This window comes from Peromyscus maniculatus, chromosome 23 (genome assembly GCF_049852395.1).
Source record: "Peromyscus maniculatus bairdii isolate BWxNUB_F1_BW_parent chromosome 23, HU_Pman_BW_mat_3.1, whole genome shotgun sequence".
NCBI classification, from domain to species: domain Eukaryota; kingdom Metazoa; phylum Chordata; class Mammalia; order Rodentia; family Cricetidae; genus Peromyscus; species Peromyscus maniculatus.
This window is the reverse complement of record NC_134874.1, coordinates 36,449,914-36,472,143: the sequence shown is the minus strand read 5'-3', so window position 1 is coordinate 36,472,143 and position 22,230 is coordinate 36,449,914. Positions and strand designations below refer to the sequence as shown.

At 41.3% G+C, this 22,230-nt stretch overlaps 1 protein-coding gene across 1 annotated transcript; it reads left to right on the top strand.

Moving 5' to 3' along the window:
- The first annotated feature begins 1,046 nt into the window (after positions 1 to 1,046).
- Positions 1,047 to 21,034, top strand: LOC143270396 (cytochrome P450 3A31). The gene is made up of 13 exons (XM_076560317.1): positions 1,047 to 1,305; positions 2,264 to 2,357; positions 2,627 to 2,679; positions 5,006 to 5,105; positions 7,920 to 8,033; positions 8,119 to 8,207; positions 8,499 to 8,647; positions 11,947 to 12,074; positions 12,954 to 13,023; positions 14,791 to 14,951; positions 15,721 to 15,947; positions 17,584 to 17,746; positions 20,491 to 21,034. Exons 1-13 carry the CDS (start codon positions 1,235 to 1,237, stop codon positions 20,584 to 20,586), a joined length of 1,515 nt encoding a protein of 504 aa, XP_076416432.1. The 5' UTR covers positions 1,047 to 1,234; the 3' UTR covers positions 20,587 to 21,034.
- Positions 21,035 to 22,230: the final 1,196 nt, after the last annotated feature.

Here is a 22,230-nt window from a genome sequence, read left to right as displayed (position 1 = left end):
GCTCTACCATCTGATTCTCATCACTACTCGTGGTTTTTTTTTCTCAAACAACAAACAACCAAATATCTGTGGTCCCAAATAAAAATAAAAACTTTAACCAATATATCAGCTTTATTAGTATGCACACTTCACACACTGCATGATTTACCCATTTACAGTGTAATTTTCTTTTCTTTTGGTTTTTTAAGACAGGGTTTCTCTGTGTAACAGCCATGGAACTCTCTGTAGACCAGGATGGTCTTGAATTCACTGAGACCCACCTGCCTCTGCCTCCTGAGTGCTGGGACTAAAGGTATGTGCCACTACAACCTGGTAGTGGAACTCCCCTAACAGTTACAAGAAACTGATCAGAGGGATTTTCACACACACCCCACTTCATATTAGCTTTCTATATAGTCTTTGTTTGTGAGCCATAGCTGCCAGGGGACACTTGCAGTCTTGAGTCTCATTTCCTGACTCTGTAAAGCATGACCTCATTGAACCATGCTGAGCCGTTGGTCCACTGGGACATACTAGAAACTGCCATCTCTCCCAGGTCAACTTGACTGGTCTGAATGATGACTCTATTACATAGTGGTGACTACTCCCCAGAACAGTCTTATAATCTAGTAAAGGGTATACAGGAAGAGCCTCAGTGGTGAGCTAGGGGGAAAGGAGATGATGTATGTGTGGAAGTCTTACCTTGGGAGATATGACTTCATTTGTTAGGGACACAGGTGAGGATAGATTCTAACAGATTGTTATTGTTTTGCTGAGTTGAGTTGTCAAAAATGACAAAATGTCTATAAAGGAGTCATAAGGACATTCTGTAAAGGTCTGCATGCAGATGACACAATTTTTGCTTCATTTCATATATTTCTTGAATGAAGCCAGCCTTGATTAGAGGACATTTAATGTCAATGAATTTGTTTGAATTTCTGATAAAAAAAACAAAAACAAAGAACCTTTGGTCGTCCTGAAATGACATCAATGTTTATTGAATCCACACAGAATGTTAACACACAGGAGGTCAAAACAGAGTGTGCATGAACTTTCTGATCTGCCAAAGTGAAGAGGATACCAAAGTCCAAGTGGCTGGCGCTCTGGCCCCATCATCTTCCCAGGGTATAAACACTGCAGGCTGCACACACTTGCACACTTCAGCACTGTTGGGCAGAAGGGAAGCCCTGCAGAGGGTAGCACACACAGCTGGAGGGAGGACACAGCGGGGTGCACTGCTGACAGACAAGCCAGGATGGACCTGACTTCAGTTCTCTCCCTGGAAACCTGGGTCCTCCTGGCAATCAGTCTGGTGCTTTTATACCGGTGAGTAACCACCAAAGATCCTTTCCCACCATGTCCTCGGGATGGGGGTAATACTCAGACCTATATTCTGTCTGCAAGGTCAAAAGTGGTATCAGAAGCAGGGGCTGGAGAGATGTCTCAGTGTTTAAGAGCACTGACTGCTCTTCTAGAGGACTCAGGTTTGAATCCTGCCATCCACATGTGGCTCACAATCATCTGTAACTACAGTTTCATGGGATCTGACGCCCTCCACAGGCACTATAATAAAACTTTAGAAAGTGAGCAGAAGATGAAATTAACTCTTGTAAAAACATTTTAATTACATGTTTTTATTTATAGGGGCTACAGGCAGTATATGAGACGTGTGTGTGTGTGTGTGTGTGTGTGTGTGTGTGTGTGTGTGTGTGTGCATATGTAGACAACTTTGGGGATTCAGTTCTCTCCTATCACATGGCTCCTGGGGTTCAAACTCAGATTGTCAACACTGATAGCCAGTGCCTTTACCTGTGGAGTCATCTTGAAGGCACAAAATGAAGGGACAACTGAGTTCATTTTGCATTTTTTGGCATAAGGAGGGGTCAAGCCAGAGCCTGTATGTGCTAGTCAAGCACTCTACTACTGAACTATATAGCCCAGTTATGCTAACTCTTAAAGTTCATATTGACAGTGTGCAAATCTGCTGGGCACACCCACATGTACTTTCAGCTCCCTTTTGCTGAGGGTGAGGAGGTTTTCTGATAAGATTTACTCTGGCTATGACCTGATTGACTTTTCAGGTTACCCCGAGATCCACCAGAACTCAGTAGAAACAGATATGAACAGAGGGCTGCCATGCACACTGGACCCCTCAGCCTTTCCCTAAGCTCTCTGGAAACTGGAGGGACAGCCAAGCTGTTTGTTTTCCTCATATTAGGGTGTCGGTCATGTTTATCTCCTCTCTTCTGTGTGTGGTCACAAGGCTTTCTGTTTCACTTTATAGACTCGGGACCCATAAACATGACATCTTTAAGAAACATGGAATTCCTGGGCCCAAGCCTCTGCCATTTGTAGGAACTCTGCTGAGTTACTACAAGGTGAGTGTTGATTGAACTCCCAATATGGCTTCCCTTGATGGCCAATAATGGTTTAGTTCTATTAAAGGAAGGTATCAGTTGTCCTGCCCTGTCACTCTCCCTTATTCCACTGAGCCATCTGGCTGGTACCACTAAATGTTACCAAAGAACTTTTCTCTGTCAGAAACAGTAGACCTCCTTTTTATGGGATTTGAGGGTTTGGTTCCTGGCTACAGAAGGGTTGCTACATACAGGGCAATAAATGGATTTCACACTATTTCTCTTTCCAGGGTACATGGAAATTTGACATTGAGTGCTATAAAAAGTATGGGAAAATATGGGGGTGAGTATTCTGGAAAGTTCCATGGAGTTGATCTTTTTAGGAGGATGTGCTCTACATGTGCAAGGACAATGCCAGCCCAGGACTGTAGTCATGCACCTCTCTGTTGTAAGGGTGATGCCATGTGTCATTAAGTGCCATGGCTCCCAAGTCTAACTATCTTGAGAACATTGTACACTGTGGCTTTTTGACAGGCTTTGGTGTTCCATAGACTCTGGGCCTTGTGTTTTGCTGCTTTGCTTTGTTTTTGAGACATGGTTTCTCTGTATAACAGCTCTGGTTATCCTGGAACTCACTCTGTAGACCAGACTGACCTTGAACTCACAGAGATCCACCTGCCTCTGCTTCCTGAGTTTTGGAATTGAAGTTGTGAGCTACCACAACCCCCTGCCAAGACTTTTGACAGAAGAGTATATCATTGTGTCCCGTGTAACTGAACAGACTTTGGAGATCCAATGTATTTAAAATCCAGTGTTCTTCCTTGGATCTACATCCTCAATGGTCCTGTAAAGCGGCTGAGTCGGCAGCAGGAACTGTTCCCTGTCATTGATGCTGGAGTTTGGGTAGAGCTTTGGAGTGGGTGTCATCATTGCCAGGAGACACAAACAAGTGGGAGGAGGCTCTGGCTCTTCCTGCCTCTTCATCTCTTCTCCTCCATCCTTAGGAATCACAGGCCTGAACACAGGGTCTGCTGAGTTGACATAGCCCATAAAGACCATGTCATTCAATGCCTGCAGCAGGCTTTGCTGTCTGTCCAATGGCCCTGTGTGAATGTCTCCTGGAAATATTATTGCTTGTCAATACTTGATAGTGTTTTCTCGTGTTTTTTAAAAACTGGATCTCTTTAAGTAGCACTGGCTGTCCAGGAACTCAAGATGCAGACCAGCTTTGCTTTGAACTTAGACATCCACCTGCTTCTGCCTTCCAAGTGCTGGGATTAAAAGTGTGTGCCACTACACCTGGCCCTAATATCATTTTTATATGAAACATTTTGCTTTCATTTTTCATTAGTTTTATGTGTCTCTGTCTGTACCAATGAATTTAATTGGACTTACTTACAGAAGCTTGAGAGAGCAAGAGGTTATTTACAGGAGTGTGAGGTTCACCACTGACATAGACTTCTTGCCCTCCCCAGCAACTGTTTCCTTTTTCCTTTTTTGTTATACTCGTTTATTTATCAGAGAGGGGCATGTGTTCCCTGGCACACATGTAAATGTCAGAGGACAACATGTGGCAGTCAGTTCTCCATTCCACTGTGTAAATCCCAGGGGCTGATCTGGTGTTCATGGGGCCATTTTCCTCCCCATTCCAGGGTTAGCTGTGTGTAAATCCTCAGGCAGGCTCAGGCCCCTGAGCTTCCTGCTGCAGTGTTGACAGTCACATCACCCACAGGGCCTGTGGAGGTCATCCCAGCTGCAGTGAGTTCCAGACCAGGGAAGACAGCACTTTGCAGCTCTCCTCTCCCTGCCTGGCTCTCATGTTCTTTCTGCTCTGCCTGCCACACTTTCTGAATCTTGGGGAAGTTGGTAATGGTGCCTCATTTCAATTTGTATTTTCATTTGCTTTTTCAGCTCAATGTATCAAAACAAGGGCCTGGTACACTCTAGGTAGTCATCCAGTGCTCAGAGACTGAAATATCTTATTATAATTATTTTTTTTTCATTTAAAATTTTAATGCTTTAAGGATTTATTTTTTACTTTACAATATTTAATTTTAACTTTAATATCTTATCTTAAGCATTTAATTATGAATTTTTAGTTCAATATTTTATTTTTAAACATCTATATCTATTAATTTTAATTATGTGTACATGCATGTGTGTGTGTCTCTGCATATGAGTGCTGATGGTCATGGAGGCCAGAGGCATTGGATCCCCCTGGAGCTGGAGTTACAGGTGATTGTGAGCCATGCAACTTGGATGCTGGGAAGCACACTCAGGTTGTATGCAGGAACAATAGTGCTCTTCACTGTGGTGCCATCTCTCCAGCCACTTACAGTGTTTTCAATTTGCAAAAGTCACAGAAAATAGTATTAGCAACTGTCACATATACACAACTAGACTTAAAAATTCCACGTGTGATTCTTAATTTTGATTTTTTTTAACTGTTTTGTCTTTAAGTGACTCGTAGTGTCTTGATTGACATAACCTATCACTTTACAAAGACTCCACTGGATCTGGGGTCAGACTCCCTAAGTTGGACTGGGACCTCCTGTGACAACCTGTTGTATAACCAGAGTGAGGGTCACGTAACATGAGAATCAAAGTCTGGACTTGGGGCTCCCACTTCAGGACCTGGCTTGGGTTAATCAGCTGTTTTCCCCACACAGGTTGTTTGATGGTCAAAGACCCCTGTTAGCTATCGCAGACACAGAGATGATAAAGAATATACTAGTGAAGGAATGCTATTCTGTCTTCACAAACAGACGGGTAAGTAACTTTTTTCCTTCCTTCCTTCCTTCCTTCCTTCCTTCCTTCCTTCCTTCCTTCCTTCCTTCCTTCCTTCCTTCCTTCCTTTCTTTTTTTCGAGACAGGATTTCTCTGTATAGTTTTGGTGCCTGTCCTGGATCTCGCTCTGTAGACCAGGCTGACTTTGAATTCACAGAGATCTGCCTGGCTCTGCCTCCCGATTGCTGGGATTAAAGGTGTGTGCCACCACCGCCTGGCCAGCTTTCTTTTTTAACTAAAAAAAAAGTTGAAAGATTCATGTTTGTTATTTTTATTTATGTGTATATATGTGTGTCTATATAAGTGAATGCCACATGTGTTTAGATGCCTGTGAGGTCAGAAGAGGGTGTGAGGTGCCATGGAGCTGGTGTTCCAGGCAGTTGTGAGTGGCCTGACTGACATGTGTGCTGGGAACTGAACTTTCCTCCTCCAGTAGAGCAGCAAGTGTCTGAACAGCTGAGCCATCTCTCCAGTCTCCCCCTTGACTAATGCTAACCTTTTCATTTTAGTTATTGAATTTATTTTGTTTTGTTCATTTGTTTCTTTAGAGACAATTTTTTCTCTGTGTAACTCTGACTCTCCTGAAACCCACTCTGTAGACCAGGCTTGCCCCAACTCAGAGATCTGCCTGCCTCTACCTGCCTCTGCTTTCCAAATTCTAGGAGTAAAGGCGTGTGCCACACAAACAAATATTGGGTATTTGTTTTTATTTTTTATTTTTGGTTTTTTGAAACAGGATTTTTCATGTAACCCTGGCTGTACTAGGACTCACTCTATGGACCAGGTTGTCCTTGAAGTCACAGAGATCTTCCTGCCTCTGCCTCCTGAGTGCTGGGATTAAGGGCGTCACCACCACCTCTTGGTTACTTACTGAATTTTAAAAAATGAGATAAATATAGATTCACAGTGGCTTCCACAATAATATACATTCAGGGTCTAGACATTCATTTTGCTAATGAGAAAGTATAAATATACTATATTATTGTAATCTAGTTGTGGATGGACACTGTTGTCATCTAGATTGTATCAAATGGGCCCTTTCTTATGTCTGTGTAGTTTAGTACAGTTATTCACAGGTCTAGGTTTGTGTGGTGACAAGTACTGAGAATACAGACGACTCCTTAACCATGCAATTCCCTCTTGCTAGTCCATTAGCTACTTTGTTTGGCCTGTCTTCTTCTCTTCACCTTGTGTATCCATTTTCCTTCTCAATGGATTGTGGCATCAGTGTTAGGTCTGATGACTATTTACCTGATCTTTCTGTGTGGGTTTGCTTGAATACACATTATACACTTTTGAGATTTGTTCTTAAACCTATGGCTTTATTTATGTTAATTTTGTGTAAGGTATGATACTTAGTTCAATGTTCTCTCTCTTTTTTAAACCATCCCTATTCCACTGACCTATCTGGGGAAACATATTAGTTCTCTCTTTCTACCCTGTGGGTCCTGGGGATTGAACTCAGGTTGATGGGCTAGGCAGCAAGCACCTTTACCTGCTAGCTGTCTCTTTGGCCTTCATTCAGCCTTGGGTCATTTGGTGAAGTTGGCTGAAGGCCAAGTTTGCAGCTGCCCTTCATCAAGTGGAAGCCATTTCCATTTCTTCCTGTTGTGCTGAGCACTTTCACATAAGGGCATGTTGGGAGACTCCACAGCAGTATAAATTATACATATGGAAGGTAGAAGGAAGTTCCCACCAGGGAAATAGAATTATGTTTTCCCTTTTATCACTGCATAAAGAATGAAGGAAAATGGATTTCTACAGTAATATTCCTAAACAAGCAAACAGCTCCTGAACAAAACAAACTAGGACTAGAGAGATGGCTTGGTGTCTGAAAGTTCTGAAAGAGGATGGGTTGGTTACCTACATCCACATCCAGTGATTCACAACCACCTGTAACTCCTGCTTTAGGAGATCCAACTCTCTCCTTTGGCCTCTGAAAACACTGCACACATATGTGCATATATTCATACACATACATACATATATACATACAGTACTAAAACAAATCTTGTATAAAACTCTAATGCTCTAAGTGTCTCAGGGCTAGGGAGATGGCTCCGTGGGTAAAGGACCTGAGTTAGGATCCCCAGCATCCACCTAAAAGCTGGGCATAGCAGCATGCATGTGTTACTTCAGAGCTGTGTTTGGAACTATGTAGCTCCTAGGAGTTTATTGGCTAGCTTCTCTAGCCAAATCAGAGAATTCTAGATTCAGTGAGGGACCTGCCTTAAAAATGTAGTTATAGAAGAAGATGCCAGACCTCTGGTCTCCAAATGACCATGCATACCATCACTCTAGTCTACACACACACACACACACACACACACACACACACACACACACACACACACACACACACCACAGTATCCCTTTTCACATTGCTTATGTTGTAAATACTGAGCTGGAGTACTTGTCTGATGCAAAGTTAGCTTTCTATATATCTCCAAGCCTTTTGCCATGTGCATAGCTCTGGAGAATCTGCTATATCGTTGCCCCATCTTCTTCCCACTCCCATAACTAATTTTCCAACCATAGACAGATTTATATTTAGAAGGATGTGAAATATAAAAATTTGAAAGTTCAACATGCCGCCCAGTGATCATCTGATTTCTTATAGGCTGTGAGGAAATTCTGACCACCCCCCCCTGCCCCACCCCACATCTGGCATGAGGGTTGAACCATAGTAAACAGTCAATAACTAATTTTTATATAGCGATATCCACTTAGCACTTTTGCAAACATGGAAAATTCTGGACTTACAGAAAGCCAAATTTGCATTTTTTTGGACTCTAGGAATTTGGCCCAGTGGGGTTTATGAAAAAAGCCGTCTCCATGTCTAAGGATGAAGAGTGGAAGAGAATTCGAGCCTTGCTGTCTCCCACCTTCACCAGTGGAAAACTCAAAGAGGTGAGTCAAAGGACTTTTAGGTGAAACGTTTATGAGACTTGAGTCCCCACACTTAACTATGGATGCCTATGTGTTTTGTGCTTAGATGTTCCCCATCATTGAACAGTATGGAGATATTTTGGTAAAATACTTGAGAAGAGAGGCAGAGAAAGGCAAGCCTATCACCATGAAAGAGTAAGTAGTGATCCATGTACTGCGGTTCTGGGAGAGGAAGGGCAACTGGGGCAGAAGGGTCATCATCTGTGTGTCCCACATGGTCCACCTGCTCCTTCTTCCCTTTAGACACTAGATGACAAAATATTCAGTTGAAAAGAAACATGGTCGTACCAAGATCACACGGTAGGGGGAGGGTAGGAGGGGAAGATGCTTGGTTAATACTGAGGTGATGTCACCTGTCCTGCCCAAGATTATGAAATTTTCAGGCTTCTTGGTGCATGTGTTAAATTCCCATGTCTCTCTCCTCAGAGTGTTTGGGGCCTACAGCATGGATGTGATCACAAGCACATCATTTGGTGTGAATGTTGATTCCCTCAACAACCCAAAGGACCCTTTTGTGGAAAAGGCCAGGAATCTCATAAGACTTGATTTTTTTGACCCATTATTCATGTCAGTAGGTATGTATGATGGTTCTTCTGCCTTTTGACCCACTGCTCTTGTCTGTGGCCATGTTAGTCAGCTCTGCCTTTCTCTTCCACACTTACCAAAACTAACAGCTCTATAGGTATGTAATTTACCCCCTTAAAGGTGAATATTTTTTTTTTTTGCATTCAAAGATCTGTAGCCCATTACTTTAGTTTTAGAACTTCATTTTTCTTTTAGACAGAGTTTCACTGTGTTGCTATAGCTGGCCTGAAAGTTGCTATGTAGACCAGACCGGCCTTGAACTCACAGTGATCCTCCTACCTCTGCCTCCTGAGTGCTGGGGTTAAAGGTTTACACTACCAGTCCTGGCTTAGATTTAGAATTCTTTTATTTATCCTTTGACAGTATCATATAGGCATACAATCTATCTTGATTATTCCTACTCATAACTCTCACCTCCCATTTCCCTCACACACCCCAACACATCTTCCCCCCAATTTATGTCCCAATGAGTCCAATCAGTGCTTCCTCCCAGGATGCTGACCAATATTATTGGCGTGATCTCATGCAGGTGGTAAGTTCATGAGTGGGCCATGCCATGTCCAGGATATGGCATTTCACACCACCCCTTCCTGAATTTTACTTTATTCCCACACCCTCTTTCATGATGTTCTTTGAGCCTTGAGTGGTGGGGCTCTTGGTATAGATGTAGGGTCCAGCACTCAACAGTCATTTATTCTCAGCACTTAGATCACTTAGGACTCTGCATTGACTGATGGTTCACACGGCCCATTACCAATGTCAACTGCAGAGTACTTAGTTCTAGCCATGTTGCACATGTGCACCATCATCCTTCAAGCAGCCTTGACATAAGCCACCACCAATTCACTTTCTGTATCTGGGTACATATTCTGGGTATTTTATTCACATTAATGGGATTATAGACTATGTGGTTTCTGTGACAGGTGTCTGTCTTAGCACACAATTAAAGAAGCAAGCGTCACAGTCTGCTGTGTCTATGAACAAGTAATATTCCATATCTGTTGATGGACACTGAAGTTAGTTTTATATGTTTGCTATGAATTTTGCTGCCATGAGCATTTGCATACAAGGTTATGTTTGAATATTTGTTTTTATGTTTTAGGGGTATACATTCAGAATCATTGTTGCTGAGTCAAGAAGTAACTATTTTTAACATATTAAACAACCCAGCATATGTTTTCCAAAGTAGCTGCAGAGTTTTCTGTCTTCTAGAACTGCAGGGGAATTCCAGGTTCCCCATGCTCTTGCCTCTTCCACGACTTTGGTCATTGCACAGTAGTGGATATGTTGTGGGTTGGCCCTGTGGTTTTGATCATTTCCCTAGTCCTAATGCAATTAAAAAACAAAGTTAGAAGTTTTAATGTCTGCTTCTTGATCATCTCTCTCCTATACAACTGAATTGCTTTAACATTTTGAAAAGATTTACATTTATTTTATGTGTATGAGTGTTTCACCTGCACATATGCATGCCACAGGCATGAAGTGCCTGCCAAGGCCATAAGAGGGCATTGAATTCTTACAGAAGGTTAAGTGCAGCCATGTGAATACTGGGAATCAAACCCATGTCTCCTGCAAGGGCAGCCAGTGCTAAGGGCTGAGTCATCACTTCAGGCCCTGTAGTAATTTTTGGGTATGTGCTGGGTACAATTAGCAGTGGTGCTTCATTTAGGATTTTAATACTTTCCCTATCAATTATATTTCTATAACAGTTCATGTGTCCTTTTGTCTATATCCCATCCTTCATCACCTAATAGCATCCTCTCCTAGTCTCCTTTTAAGCATTATTCCATAACCACACTTATACTTGTTGACATATTTACATTTATAGGATAGATTCAGGAAGTGAGGGAGATTGTGTGTTTTCTTCCTTTCTCTCTTTTCTTTCTTTCTCTCCTTTCTTTCTTTCTTTCTTTCTTTCTTTCTTTCTTTCTTTCTTTCTTTCTTTCTTTCTTTCTTTCTTTCTTTCTTTCTTTCTTTCTTTCTTCCTGAGTTTACATCTTTGAGCTTAGCTTTAAAGGGGCACTGAGTACCAAATTCAGATCTTGTGCTCACATGGCATGTGATTTATCAATGAGCCATCTCTCCAGGCCTGGAGTTAGTTGTTTTAAATTTTTATTTTAATGTAAAGTTTGATTATTTGAGATTTTAAAATTTAAGGCTGTAAGCTTCTCTCTGCTTTTTCCTTGCAGGATATTGGTGTGTCTTCATTTCATACTCTCTCAAGACATTGTCTATTCCTTTGCCGTATAGGGGAGATCCCAGAATCTCATGCAATCTAGGAGGCACTCTGCCATGAAACTATATCTCAACAAATTTTCCCATCACCTCCTGGAGTTCTTTGACTTAATTGCTTTTTAATAAGAGTGTATTGATTAATTTGCACATTCCTTTGACTCTCCTCATATCCTTTCTGTTGCTAGTTTTGTTTTATATCATAACAGTTGAGATACAAATGCTATCTTGGCTGTTCTTTTTTTTATTACTTATTTTTTAGCTAATACCAAACTTATTTATTTATTTGTGTGTGTGTGTGTGCGTGTGTGTAGTCAAACTTTTCTTTGGGCTGGAAGCTCACAAATAATGACATAGACACTTATTACTAGTTATGAAAGCTTGGCCTTAGCTTAGGCTTTTCCCCAACTTGCTTTTACAAATTAAATTAACCTGTTTCTTTTCATCTGTGTTCTAGCGCATAGCTCGGTTACCTCTCCTCTGTACTGTATGTCAGCTTCCTCAGTGTCTCCCTGGCATCTCTTTGCCTCACTTCTTCTCAGAGTTCCTCTCTTTCCCCAGAAGTCCTGCCTAGTCTCTTCTGCCTAGCTATTGGCTATTCAGCTCTTTATTAAACCAGCCACAATGACACATCTTCACACAGTGTAAACAAATATTCCCCAATGTATACGTCCTGCCTTGGCATTTGTGTGGCAGATGAGATCAGAGGACAACTTACAGTAGTTGGTTCTCTCCTTCCAGAGTATGGGATGCAGGGATCAAACTCAGGTTGTTAGGCTTGTCTGCAGGACTCTTTAGCTGTCAACGGCCCCTTTCTGTACTTTCTGGATCCACACAAACTACAGGAGTAGAGTTAAATCCAAAAGTCAGATGTCTTCCTTTGGCTCTTCTAAAGTGTAGAAGGAGCATTATGGTGGTAACCCAGTGTGAGCAAGGCCACAGACAGAATGGCTTCTGGTGGAGACTTGGTGACTTATTCTTTAGATTGCTTCATGATTTCTCTAAATGAAACTTGCTTTTTCACTAAAATTTATTTATTTTTACATTTTCTTTCCAGTACTCTTTCCATTCCTCACCCCAATATATGAGATGTTAAATGTCTCCCTGTTCCCAAAGGATTCGATAGCATTTTTCAAAAAATTTGTGGCCAGAATGCAGGAAAATCGCCTGGATTCTAACCAGAAGGTAAAAAGTGGTGAACTCATGAGAGTCCAGAGTTTGATAATATGTTGGGTTATGAAAATGTGAGCTGTGTGCTCCATTTATCTATCACTAAAGGTAGATAGAGAAGGCTAGATTTAGAGTGAGAGAGAATAAAGAAAATTTATATTTTCTAGGAGAGAAGTTAGAGTTTTAAAAATTTGATTGAGAATAACCCAGGAATTAAACCTTAGCAATAGGAATGAAAAGTAGATGTATAAGTATTGAAATAAAAAAAAAATGACAAGGCACAATACCTACACAAGATCAAGGCCACCAAATCTCCAGCAAAAACAGAAAGGACCTCTGGAAGCCTCACCCCTCACTGAAGAACTATTGGTAGTTGATGGCTGCAGAAGGAAGGTGTGGCCACCAGTAGGTTTTCCCTGCACCAGTGGATGTCCCCACAGCCAGGCACATATGGGCAGCACCAGCTGGACTCAGTGGGTTATTAAAAAAGAGAGGTCATGAAGTTTGAAGGAAGAAATGTTATAAGGGATAGAAAAGGGATCAAATGGAGGAAATGGTGGGGTGGATAAGATAATATCTCATTGTATACATGTAGGAAATTCTCCAAGAATACCTAAAAATGATTAAAAAGGGGGGCGATACTATTATCATCTCCTTCAAAAACATTCTCCAAAATCAAAGCTATTGTTTAAATTTGTATCTCTTGTAATTTATTGTAAATGTGGTTGATGTGGTAGCTGCATGGCTTCCTGGTTTAGCCACTGGTACTTTTGTTCTGTAATGACTCCAGCAACACTAACTTGAGTAATCAAAGCTTCTGCATGGCTGATTCACCTCTGACTTCTGACCTCACCATTGACCTTCTGTTTTTGCAACTTCTCTTTCTGCTTCTAGCACCGAGTGGATTTTCTTCAGCTGATGATGAACACTCATAACAATTCCAAAGACGATGAGTCTCATAAAGGTAAACAAGGACTCCCTGGTCTAGGGACAAGGAAGCTCTCAGGGAGCGGTCAGACCGCTCAGAAAATGTGTGGGAAGGTTTTCTAGCAGAAGAATACCCCTGTGGAGTTGATGGCAGAAGGACATGGCTATTGTCTCCAGGGAATTTTCTAGAAGCACAGGGGCACAAGTCTGTTCCAAACATAAAGGATTTCAATAAGGAAGTCTTCAGTGGTCTCTGTGTGTTACCTAGGTCTTTCCCGGCACACTGACTGGGAACTCTGCCTAGACATCTGACTCTAAACATCCAGTCAGGAGGCATGTACCCAAATGGTGCTGGTGTTTTCTGGGAGCCTCTGCTGTACATGAGTTCTCTACCTTAGTCTTGCTAAAGATTTACTTTTCTTAGTGTGATGAACAAGTGGCGCCTGGGGAAAGCCTCTTTGTACAAACACCCTGGCTCTCTTCATTCTTTTACACACTTAAAAATCACTTGTAGATTTTTATCTTCTGTGTATGTGCACATGGGCACACCCCTAGGTGTATGTATAGATGCCAGAGGAAGGCACCAAGTGTCTTGTTCAACCACTCTCTGCCTTCTTTCCTCAGGACAGAGTCTCTTATTAAAGCTGGAGCTAGGCTGGCAGCCAGCAGGTCCCAATGATCCTCAGAGTTGGTGTTACAGGTGTGTGTGACCACACTTGGCTTTTTACATGGTGACTGAGGAGTCAAACTCAGGTCTTCATGCTTGTGCAGCAGGTGCTCTCACCCATTGAACCATCTCTCTAGCTTCCCATCTATGTTTATGTTTTAATTTAAAACCATTATTACTATCATAGTTGAAAAATGATGACATCCCAGTTCCAGACTTAATTCTACATGTGTGCATTAGTAGTTAATGTAAAGAGTCTTCCATCCTTTCTATTTGCTTATTTCTAGTACATACAATTGCTTGTATATAACAATTTGATCTTCTACGTCCCCAAATTTGCTTTTAAAAGTCATCATGTATTTTGTGTTTCAAATTCTCTCTAGTTTGCCCACTTGAAGCCCTTTAATGTGATTATCTAATTTCAAATTCTTCTATACCTCTCATCCTTTGGAGGCTGGGTCTCGTGTAGCCCAGGTTGACACCATTTTCATAATGTGTCTAAGAATTACCTTTAATGTCTATGCTACCATGCCTAGTTTATACAATGCTGGAGATTGAACCCATGGCTTCAAGCATGCTAAGCAAGCTCTCCACCTACTGAGCTATATATCCTTAGCTCTTCTGTTTCAATTTTGATTGCTAAATAGATATTAATTTTTAAATACCCACTGATTGTGCAATTATAGTCAAGTTTCAATTTAGTAACAAGGACTTAAAGTAATTGGAAGAAAAAAATGCCAAAAACAGAATCATAACACTCATGGAAAAGGTTTACAACTGCCTGTAATTCCAGCTCTATGGACTCCAATGTCATCTTCTGCTCTCCATACACACATAAAAACATTTTAAGTTCTAGCAAAGGACTAGAGTTCAGTTCCCAGCACCTACCTCTGAAAGCTCAGTCTTTTACAACTCTGTGTCTAGAGGATCAGATGCCCTCTTCCGGCCTCCATGGGCACTATCCTGACTGAAGCAATCTTCCCCTTCTCTGGCTGTGTTCCATGGATGTCAGGGTGCTAACAGCCCCAGGGTGACTGAATGATTTCTCCATATTTATCTCTAGGGAAACAGGAGCCTCATCTCTTTTGTGACGATCCACTCTGACCTGACTTTCCTGAAATATTTTCTTACTTTCAGCTCTATCTGACATGGAGATTACAGCCCAATCAATTATCTTTATTTTTGGTGGTTATGAAACCACCAGCAACACAATTTCCTTCGTCCTGTATTTACTGGCCACTCACCCTGATATTCAGAAGAAGCTGCAGGAGGAGATCGATGAGACTCTGCCCAATAAGGTGAATGGATGGTGCTTTAAGGAGGAGGGAAAAGGAGACACCAATCACCCTCAGTGGTGTGTGTGTGTGTGTGTGTGTGTGTGTGTGTGTGTGTGTGTGTGTGTGTGTGTGTGTGTGTGATAAACCTACATTGGGTATTTTTCTAAATCACTTCCCACCGTGTTTTAAGACAGGCTTTCTCACAGAATCTCCAGCACATCAATTTTTTAGGCATTCTCCCCACTGATCACTAGGCAGTCCTTTACTCTGTGTCCCCTACTCCACTGCTGGGATTATAGATGTGTGCAACTGTGCCTGAATTTATGAATTATGTGTATCTGAACTCAGGCTTTCATGGTAGACACTTCACAAATTGAGACATCTTTAAGCCCCAAGCGATAGTTATTCTAATTACTTTGTAAGGGGCTGGATAGATGGCTCAATGATTAAAAGCACTGGCTGCTCTTTTGGAAGAACCATCCAGGTTTGATTCCCAACCCCAAATGTCAGCTCTCAGCTGTCTGTAATGCCAGTTACAAGAGATCTGACACCTTCTTCTGACTTCTGTGGGCCCTGCACTCATGTAGTACATAAAACACATATGTAGGCAAAACAATCCCTCAACACATAAAATAAAACAATTTAAAAACCTTATAAAATGTTTTGTAATTGCCTAGGACCAATGCAATGCTGAGTTCAGCTTTGGAGCTACTGAGAACTCAACAGTACAATGCAGACCTATTGAAAGCTAATGTAAAATCCCAGTACAAATATTTTTCTTTCTTTTCAGGCATCTCCCAGCTATGATAAAGTGATGGAGATGGAGTACCTCGACATGGTGTTGAATGAAACTCTCAGATTATACCCAATTTCTAGTAGACTTGAGAGAGTCTGTAAACAAGATGTTGAAATGGATGGTGTGTTTTTTCCCAAAGGGTCCATAGCAATGATACCAGTTTATGCTCTTCACCATGACCCGCAGTACTGGCCAGAGCCTAAGGAATTCCGCCCTGAAAGGTACCAGAATCCCCAGAGTGTGAACCCACCCTGAACATGTTTGCCTGTATATGCTATGATGTCTCTTATGAAATGATGATCTAAATGTGATTTTGCATCCATTTGCATTCTGCGATGAGAATGGCAGAGAAAGGGAAGAAAAGAGAGGAGAGGGGAAGAGAGACTGGGAAGAAAATATGACAATTTACATACAGAGTGTTTTCCTCCTCCTACCTCAAGTAGCAAATGGCCAATTTAAGTGTGAGACAGGAGCCCATTTTCCTTCTGTCTAACTGACATGTGCTTTTCAGAGATGAACCCAGCATTATCCTGAATGGACTTTTAGATTTTTAAGATATATTCCCTCTTTTCTTTGTTTTATTCTTTGACAATTGCATGCTTGTATAATGTATTTTGGTCATCTTCACCTCGCATTACCCTGTCTTTTCTCCCTCCCACAAGGTTGAATCCCTATTTGTCTTCAACAAGTCTTCCTCCTGTTTTCATGTCTTCCTGTTTTCGTGTGACTCATGAGTTTAACTAGGGTTGCTTGAATAGCAAGCACAGGAGTTATTTACTGGAGAATGAACAACTCACCAGTAGCTATACCATTGAAGAGAAACTTCCTCCTACCACAGAAACCGTTAATTGTCAATAGCTCTTTAGGGAGGCGGCACCTCATGAACTCCCTCCCCACCCATGACACAGTGTATCAACATGGGTCCAGTCTTGTGTAAGCAACCACAGCTCCTGAGTGCGCAAGAGTACAATGGCTGTGTCCTGTCCAGGTCATAGTGTTTCACAGCACCCTTTCATTCCCTTGCTCTTACGTTATTCTGCCCCCTCTTCTGAGATGTTCTCTGAACCTTGTTGGGAAAGATATTGATGTCCCATTAATCACTGAGCACTCCACCATCACCCATTTTCAGCATTTTGACCAGTTATGACTCTCTGTGTAAACTATCTCCCACTACATTCAGAAGCTTCTCTGACCAAGGCTGACAGCAGCACTAAATTTGTTTATAAACATGAATATTTAGAAGGCAGCTTGATACCATGTCCACTTAGCAAAACAACAGTAATATGTTCTACTCTAGAGCCTATGAACTCCCTAGCCATTGAATAATTGCCCAGATTTACAGTACCAGACATTAATTCCCTCTGTGAATTGAAACGCCAATGCAATCAGAAAATGGCTGGTTTCCCTTACCCCTTAACCCCATAATTACACTAGTGGACACATAGGATGAATTTTCTGTCAAACAGCAGTTGTCTTATCTATTATGTGGAAACTTTTTTTTTTGGTTTTTTTGAGACAGGGTTTCTCTGTGTAGTTTTGATGACTGTCCTGGATCTTGTTCTGTAGACCAGACTGTCCTCAAACACACAGAGATCTGCCTGGCTCTGCCTCACAAGTGCTGGGATCAAAGGCATGCACCACCATCGCCCCACTTCATGTGGAAACTCTTATAGGGCAAGGAGGATGGAAAGGACCTTTAGTGTATGATTCTCAGATTCCAATGTCTGCGAGAAAAAGTTCAATGAACCTTTACCCAAACTATCTGTATGTTATCTGTTAGATGTCTAAAGGACAGTTCATGTATGTAGCTCTTATGTTTCTACCCTTTGTTGACTTATGATTACTCTGTTTCTCCAGGTTCAGCAAGGAGAACAAGGGCAACATCAGTCCTTATATATACCTTCCCTTTGGTAACGGACCCAGGAACTGCATTGGCATGAGGTTTGCTCTCATGAACATGAAACTTGCTCTCACTAAAGTCCTACAGAACTTCTCCTTCCAGACTTGTAAAGAAACACAGGTGAGGGGAAGACTATTTCTGTAAATGATGTTTTATGGGAGACTTTTTTCAATTGAAGGTTCTGTGTATAAAAACAAATATGGTTGTTTGAGTTTTAATAATTTGTTTTATGGTCAAATGAGTTATTTGTGTCTAGGCATGAGCTAATGAATCTCTTATGCTATGTCTGTATAGAGTACATTATGAAGAGTTAGTGCAGGCCAGTATGACAGGATTATATGCATTCTGTTTAAAGTTCCAGTCATGTTCATTGAAGACTGGATATGCCATATGCCAGCCAGAAGTGCAGTGATCATGTCTTCTTTATTGGGTGGTGCATTCTTCCAGAACTCACAGAAGCCCTCCTCTGAAAGCCTTGTCAACCATGGGCTGTACATTATAATCACTGAGGAGCTTTACAACTCACATATGGGGTCTGAGATGTTTCTCAGTTGGAAAAATGCTTACCTTGCATGCACAAAGCCCTGGCTCCCATCCTCAGAACTGCATGAAGTAGCTGTGGTGAAGCGTACCTGTAATTCCTGCACTAAGGATTGGAAGGCAAGAGGACCAGAAGTTCAAGTAACCAACTTGGTTACATGACACCTGGTCTCAAAAACAAAAACAGACTCATGATGCCTGGTCATTTCTGAAATCCTAAAATAATTCACCAAGAGTGTAGCTTTAAAAGCTCACCACTGACTTCCCATGTGAGGCCAAGTTGAGAATCATTATTGTAAAACACAATTGCTGGAGCTCAAGAGATGGCTCAATGGTTAAGAACACTTGTTGCTCTTATAATTCGGATTCAGTTCCTGCCCCTACATAGTGGCTCACAGCTATTTGCAACTCCAGTTACAGGGCCTCTGACATGCTCCTCTTGCTTCTGCACACATGTGGTATACATGACTATGTGCAGACAAAACACTCCTGTACATAAAATAAAAATAAAAAATATCTTTAAAAAGTCTCTAGTTATGCTGGGCGATGGTGCCACACACCTTTATTCCCAGCACTTGGGAGGCAGAGCCAGGCTGTGAGTTCGAGGCCAGCCTGGTCTACAGAGCAAGATCCAGGACAGGCACCAAAACTACACAGAGAAACCCTGTCTTGGAAAAAACAAAACAAAAAATTTCTGGTTTTGATGAACTCCAACCTTATGGGATATCTTGATGGTTCTGCCTTACTTCTCTGGAGCTTTTGCTCCAGAAAACAGGTAGTTGTCATATTTCTATAAACCATGTATCTCTTCCCCTTTTTATTTTGCTCTCATACCTCAAGTTCTTGTTCATTCCACCAGATGAATATTCTTTTTGGGTTTCTTTTCTTATTTATTTTATGCTCTACTTATGACTCCTGCAGGATGTTTTCATCACCTATGCTAGTACTTTGTCATTAAAGTCTCCAGTTTGATTGTGTTTGTTCTCTCTGTATTGAAGGAAATACCTTCTCTTTTCTATATTACCTCATATTATTCCTATATTACCTCATATTATTCCTGCCACGAACTACAAATGGTTCTTTGAGGAGAGTTTGCATATTGAAAGTAAATGTTTAAAGTATGGCTAATATATAATACTATTTCATAAAATACTAAGCTAATTAAACAATTAACAGATACTATTTGTATGAATATTTTTATATACATTTTTTTGTATGCCTCTTTGGGAAACATATGTATACTTTGCAAAATTTTAAAAGAATAAGATGGGGCATTTGGAGAAAGGGTTTACCTTTTCTTGAACAACTTGTTCTTGTTTCATGAAAAGAGATGGCTAAGATTTGTGGGTCTTCTGTATTTAGAATGTGGCTTCTCTTTGTCAATTACTTTTATTTCTGGGTGAATAGAGGGATGACAGTGTTTATTCTGTGATTTGTGATTTAAGGCAATTGTATAGCTTTACCTATACACAACCTCACTTACGTTAGTACTTTCTCACTGAAGCATTTAAATCATAAGCATATACAGGGATTTAGACAGACAAAGCAAGATTCAAATTTTGAGACTTAATGTCACACCTGCTAAGGGGCATAAGCTCTGGCAAGCTCCACTTGTCTTAAATTTGACACTTCTCTATCTCCCTGACAACTTTGTTCCCCTTCTTTCTCCTGTGATCAGAAGATCACTCCACTGGAGGCATTTCCCCCCTCCATCATCGAATAGCGTGAGCCTAAAAGCGTCATTGAAAACATTGTATGACTCCAAATTGCTCATTCACTCTATTCTTGGAAGCCAAGAATAGATGCTAGAAAAGCAAGCAAATGTCTGTCCTCCTAAAGACTTATCCTCAATGGGCTCAACTCTAGTGGTGACCTGTGACCTAGGAGTTGAGGACTGTCCACAGACTTGAAATATATCTTCTCAGGGTTAGCTTGCAAGTTTCAACAAACCAAAAGTAGCTATTCAGGGATTAAAAAATAATATGACATAATAACTAGTAATCAGGTTCAAAAATGTGAAACTTATCTGTTTTACTCCAAATCAGCACAGAACAGAAATAACATCAGCCAACATGACTTCATCTCAGGCCCTGTATACAGTAGAGTCTCAATCAACATTGTACCCAATGTATGGTTTGGATGTAGGCTCTCACCATATAAGTGACACAGTCTGGAGAGTAAGAAAGTCAAAACATACAACATTAAATGCAGTTCCATGTTTCTGTAAAGCATTATCATCCTGAATTTTTTTTTAAAAAACTTTTCTTCTGGGGTTGCTTTTGGTTCATTCATTGATTTCCAATATTTTTCTTCCACTATTGCAGATCCCTCTGAAAATAAGCCGAAAGGCAATGTTTCAACCAGAAAAACCTGTTGTTCTAAAGGTTGTGCCACGGGATGAGATCATAACTGGAGCATGACTTTCTTTCAAGGACTTCCACCGTGTTCTTCAAGAAGGTGATATCTAAGAACACTGGACTCTTTAATTTACTTCAGGAATAAAACGCAGATGAAGATGAGGCTTAATTTCCTGGCCTTGATGCATGGTTATGGATTCAGTACATCCATTGAGCTTTCTCAGTGTCAATACAGAGTACCATCTAATGTAAAGGAAATGACTAAATCAGTTGACAGAATGAGAAATTCACCTTCTCTGGTCCTCATGGGGCTACTTCCATCCACATTTCTTTTGAGAGTAACTATCCTATTGTAATGTAATAAACAATAATTTTAAATGAAAATCTGGACCACTGTGACAATTTTTATTGTAAAACTGGTATCAGATGCTCTAGTTGCAATATTCTGCAATAAATGTTACACTGAAAATGTAAACATTTCTATTTAAAAATAAATTTATTTTATATCATAGCTGCAGTTTTTCCTCCCTTATTTCCTCCCAGTCCCTTCCTCTGCTGCCCCCCTCTGTTCCCACTCCCCAATTCATTCCTCCTCTGTTTCTGTTTAGGAAAGGGCAGATTTCCCATGAAAGCCAACAAAATATGGCATATCAAGTTGCAGTAAGACTAAGCACCTCCCATGAATTAAGGCTGCTCAGAATGAGGAGTAGGTTCCCACAAGCCAGTAAAAAGAGTTGGAGATAACCCCTGTTCCCACTGTTAGGAATCCCACAAAAGGACCAAGCTACACAACTGTAACATATATACAGAGTGCTCAGGTCAGTGCCATGCAGGCTCCCTCATTGTCAGTTCAGTCCCTTTGAGCCCCTATGAGCCCAGGTTAGCTGATTCTGTGAGATTTTTTTTTTTTGTGGTGTCCTTGACCCCTCTGGCCCCTACAATCCTTTCTTCCCCTCTTCTGTGGGATTTCCCGAACTCTGCCTAATGTTTGGCTGTGGGTCTGCATCTGTTCCCATCAGTTGCTGGATGAAGCCTCTCTGATGACAGTTCATCTAGTCACCAGTCTGGTCACAGGCGATGGTCAACTCCGGCTATATACCTGCTATTGCTAGGAGTCTTAGCGGGGGTCATCCTTGTAGATTCCTGGGAGATTCCTTTGCATCAGGTTTTTACCTGAACCTGAAATGCCCCCACTTTCCAGTAGTCTATTTTATTAGTCTCCCTCTTTGTGCCCCCAAACCTGATCACTCATGTTCCCATCCCCACCTACTCTCCCTCCACTTGTGAAATCTCTTCTATTTCCCCTTCCCATTGAGATCTGGGCATCCCCCCATAAACACTTATTTAAATTTCTTTTTTTATATTCTTTGAGAGCTTCATATTTTGATTATATTAATTTCTTTCCTCCAACTGCTCCAAGACCCTCCTCCACCTTCCTTCCCACCCAACTTTATATTCTCTCCAACTGTTTCAAATCAAACCAAACGATGGGGTCCAGTTCATGTTGGATAACTATTCCTGGGTGTAAGGCCTGCTCTGGAGTGCAGCTGGCAAACACAATGTCACCCCATTGATGAAAACTGACTTTCTTATCTCAGGAGCTATCAATTGACAACATCTCCTTGGCTGAGGGTAGGACCCTAAGCTCCTCTACACTGAGATTTTGTCTGGTTTGAGCTTGTGCAGATCTTGTGAATTCTGTCACGG

What these genes read in the sequence shown, in the direction of transcription:
- LOC143270396 (XM_076560317.1), top strand. Translation starts at nt 1,235, where the DNA reads ATGGACCTGACTTCAGTTCTCTCCCTGGAAACCTGGGTCCTCCTGGCA. An exon ending in CTCTGCTGAGTTACTACAAG is followed by an intron (nt 2,358 to 2,626) that starts GTGAGTGTTGAT and finishes TTCTCTTTCCAG; the next exon opens with GGTACATGGAAATTTGACAT. An exon ending in AGACTTGTAAAGAAACACAG is followed by an intron (nt 17,747 to 20,490) that starts GTGAGGGGAAGA and finishes CCACTATTGCAG; the next exon opens with ATCCCTCTGAAAATAAGCCG.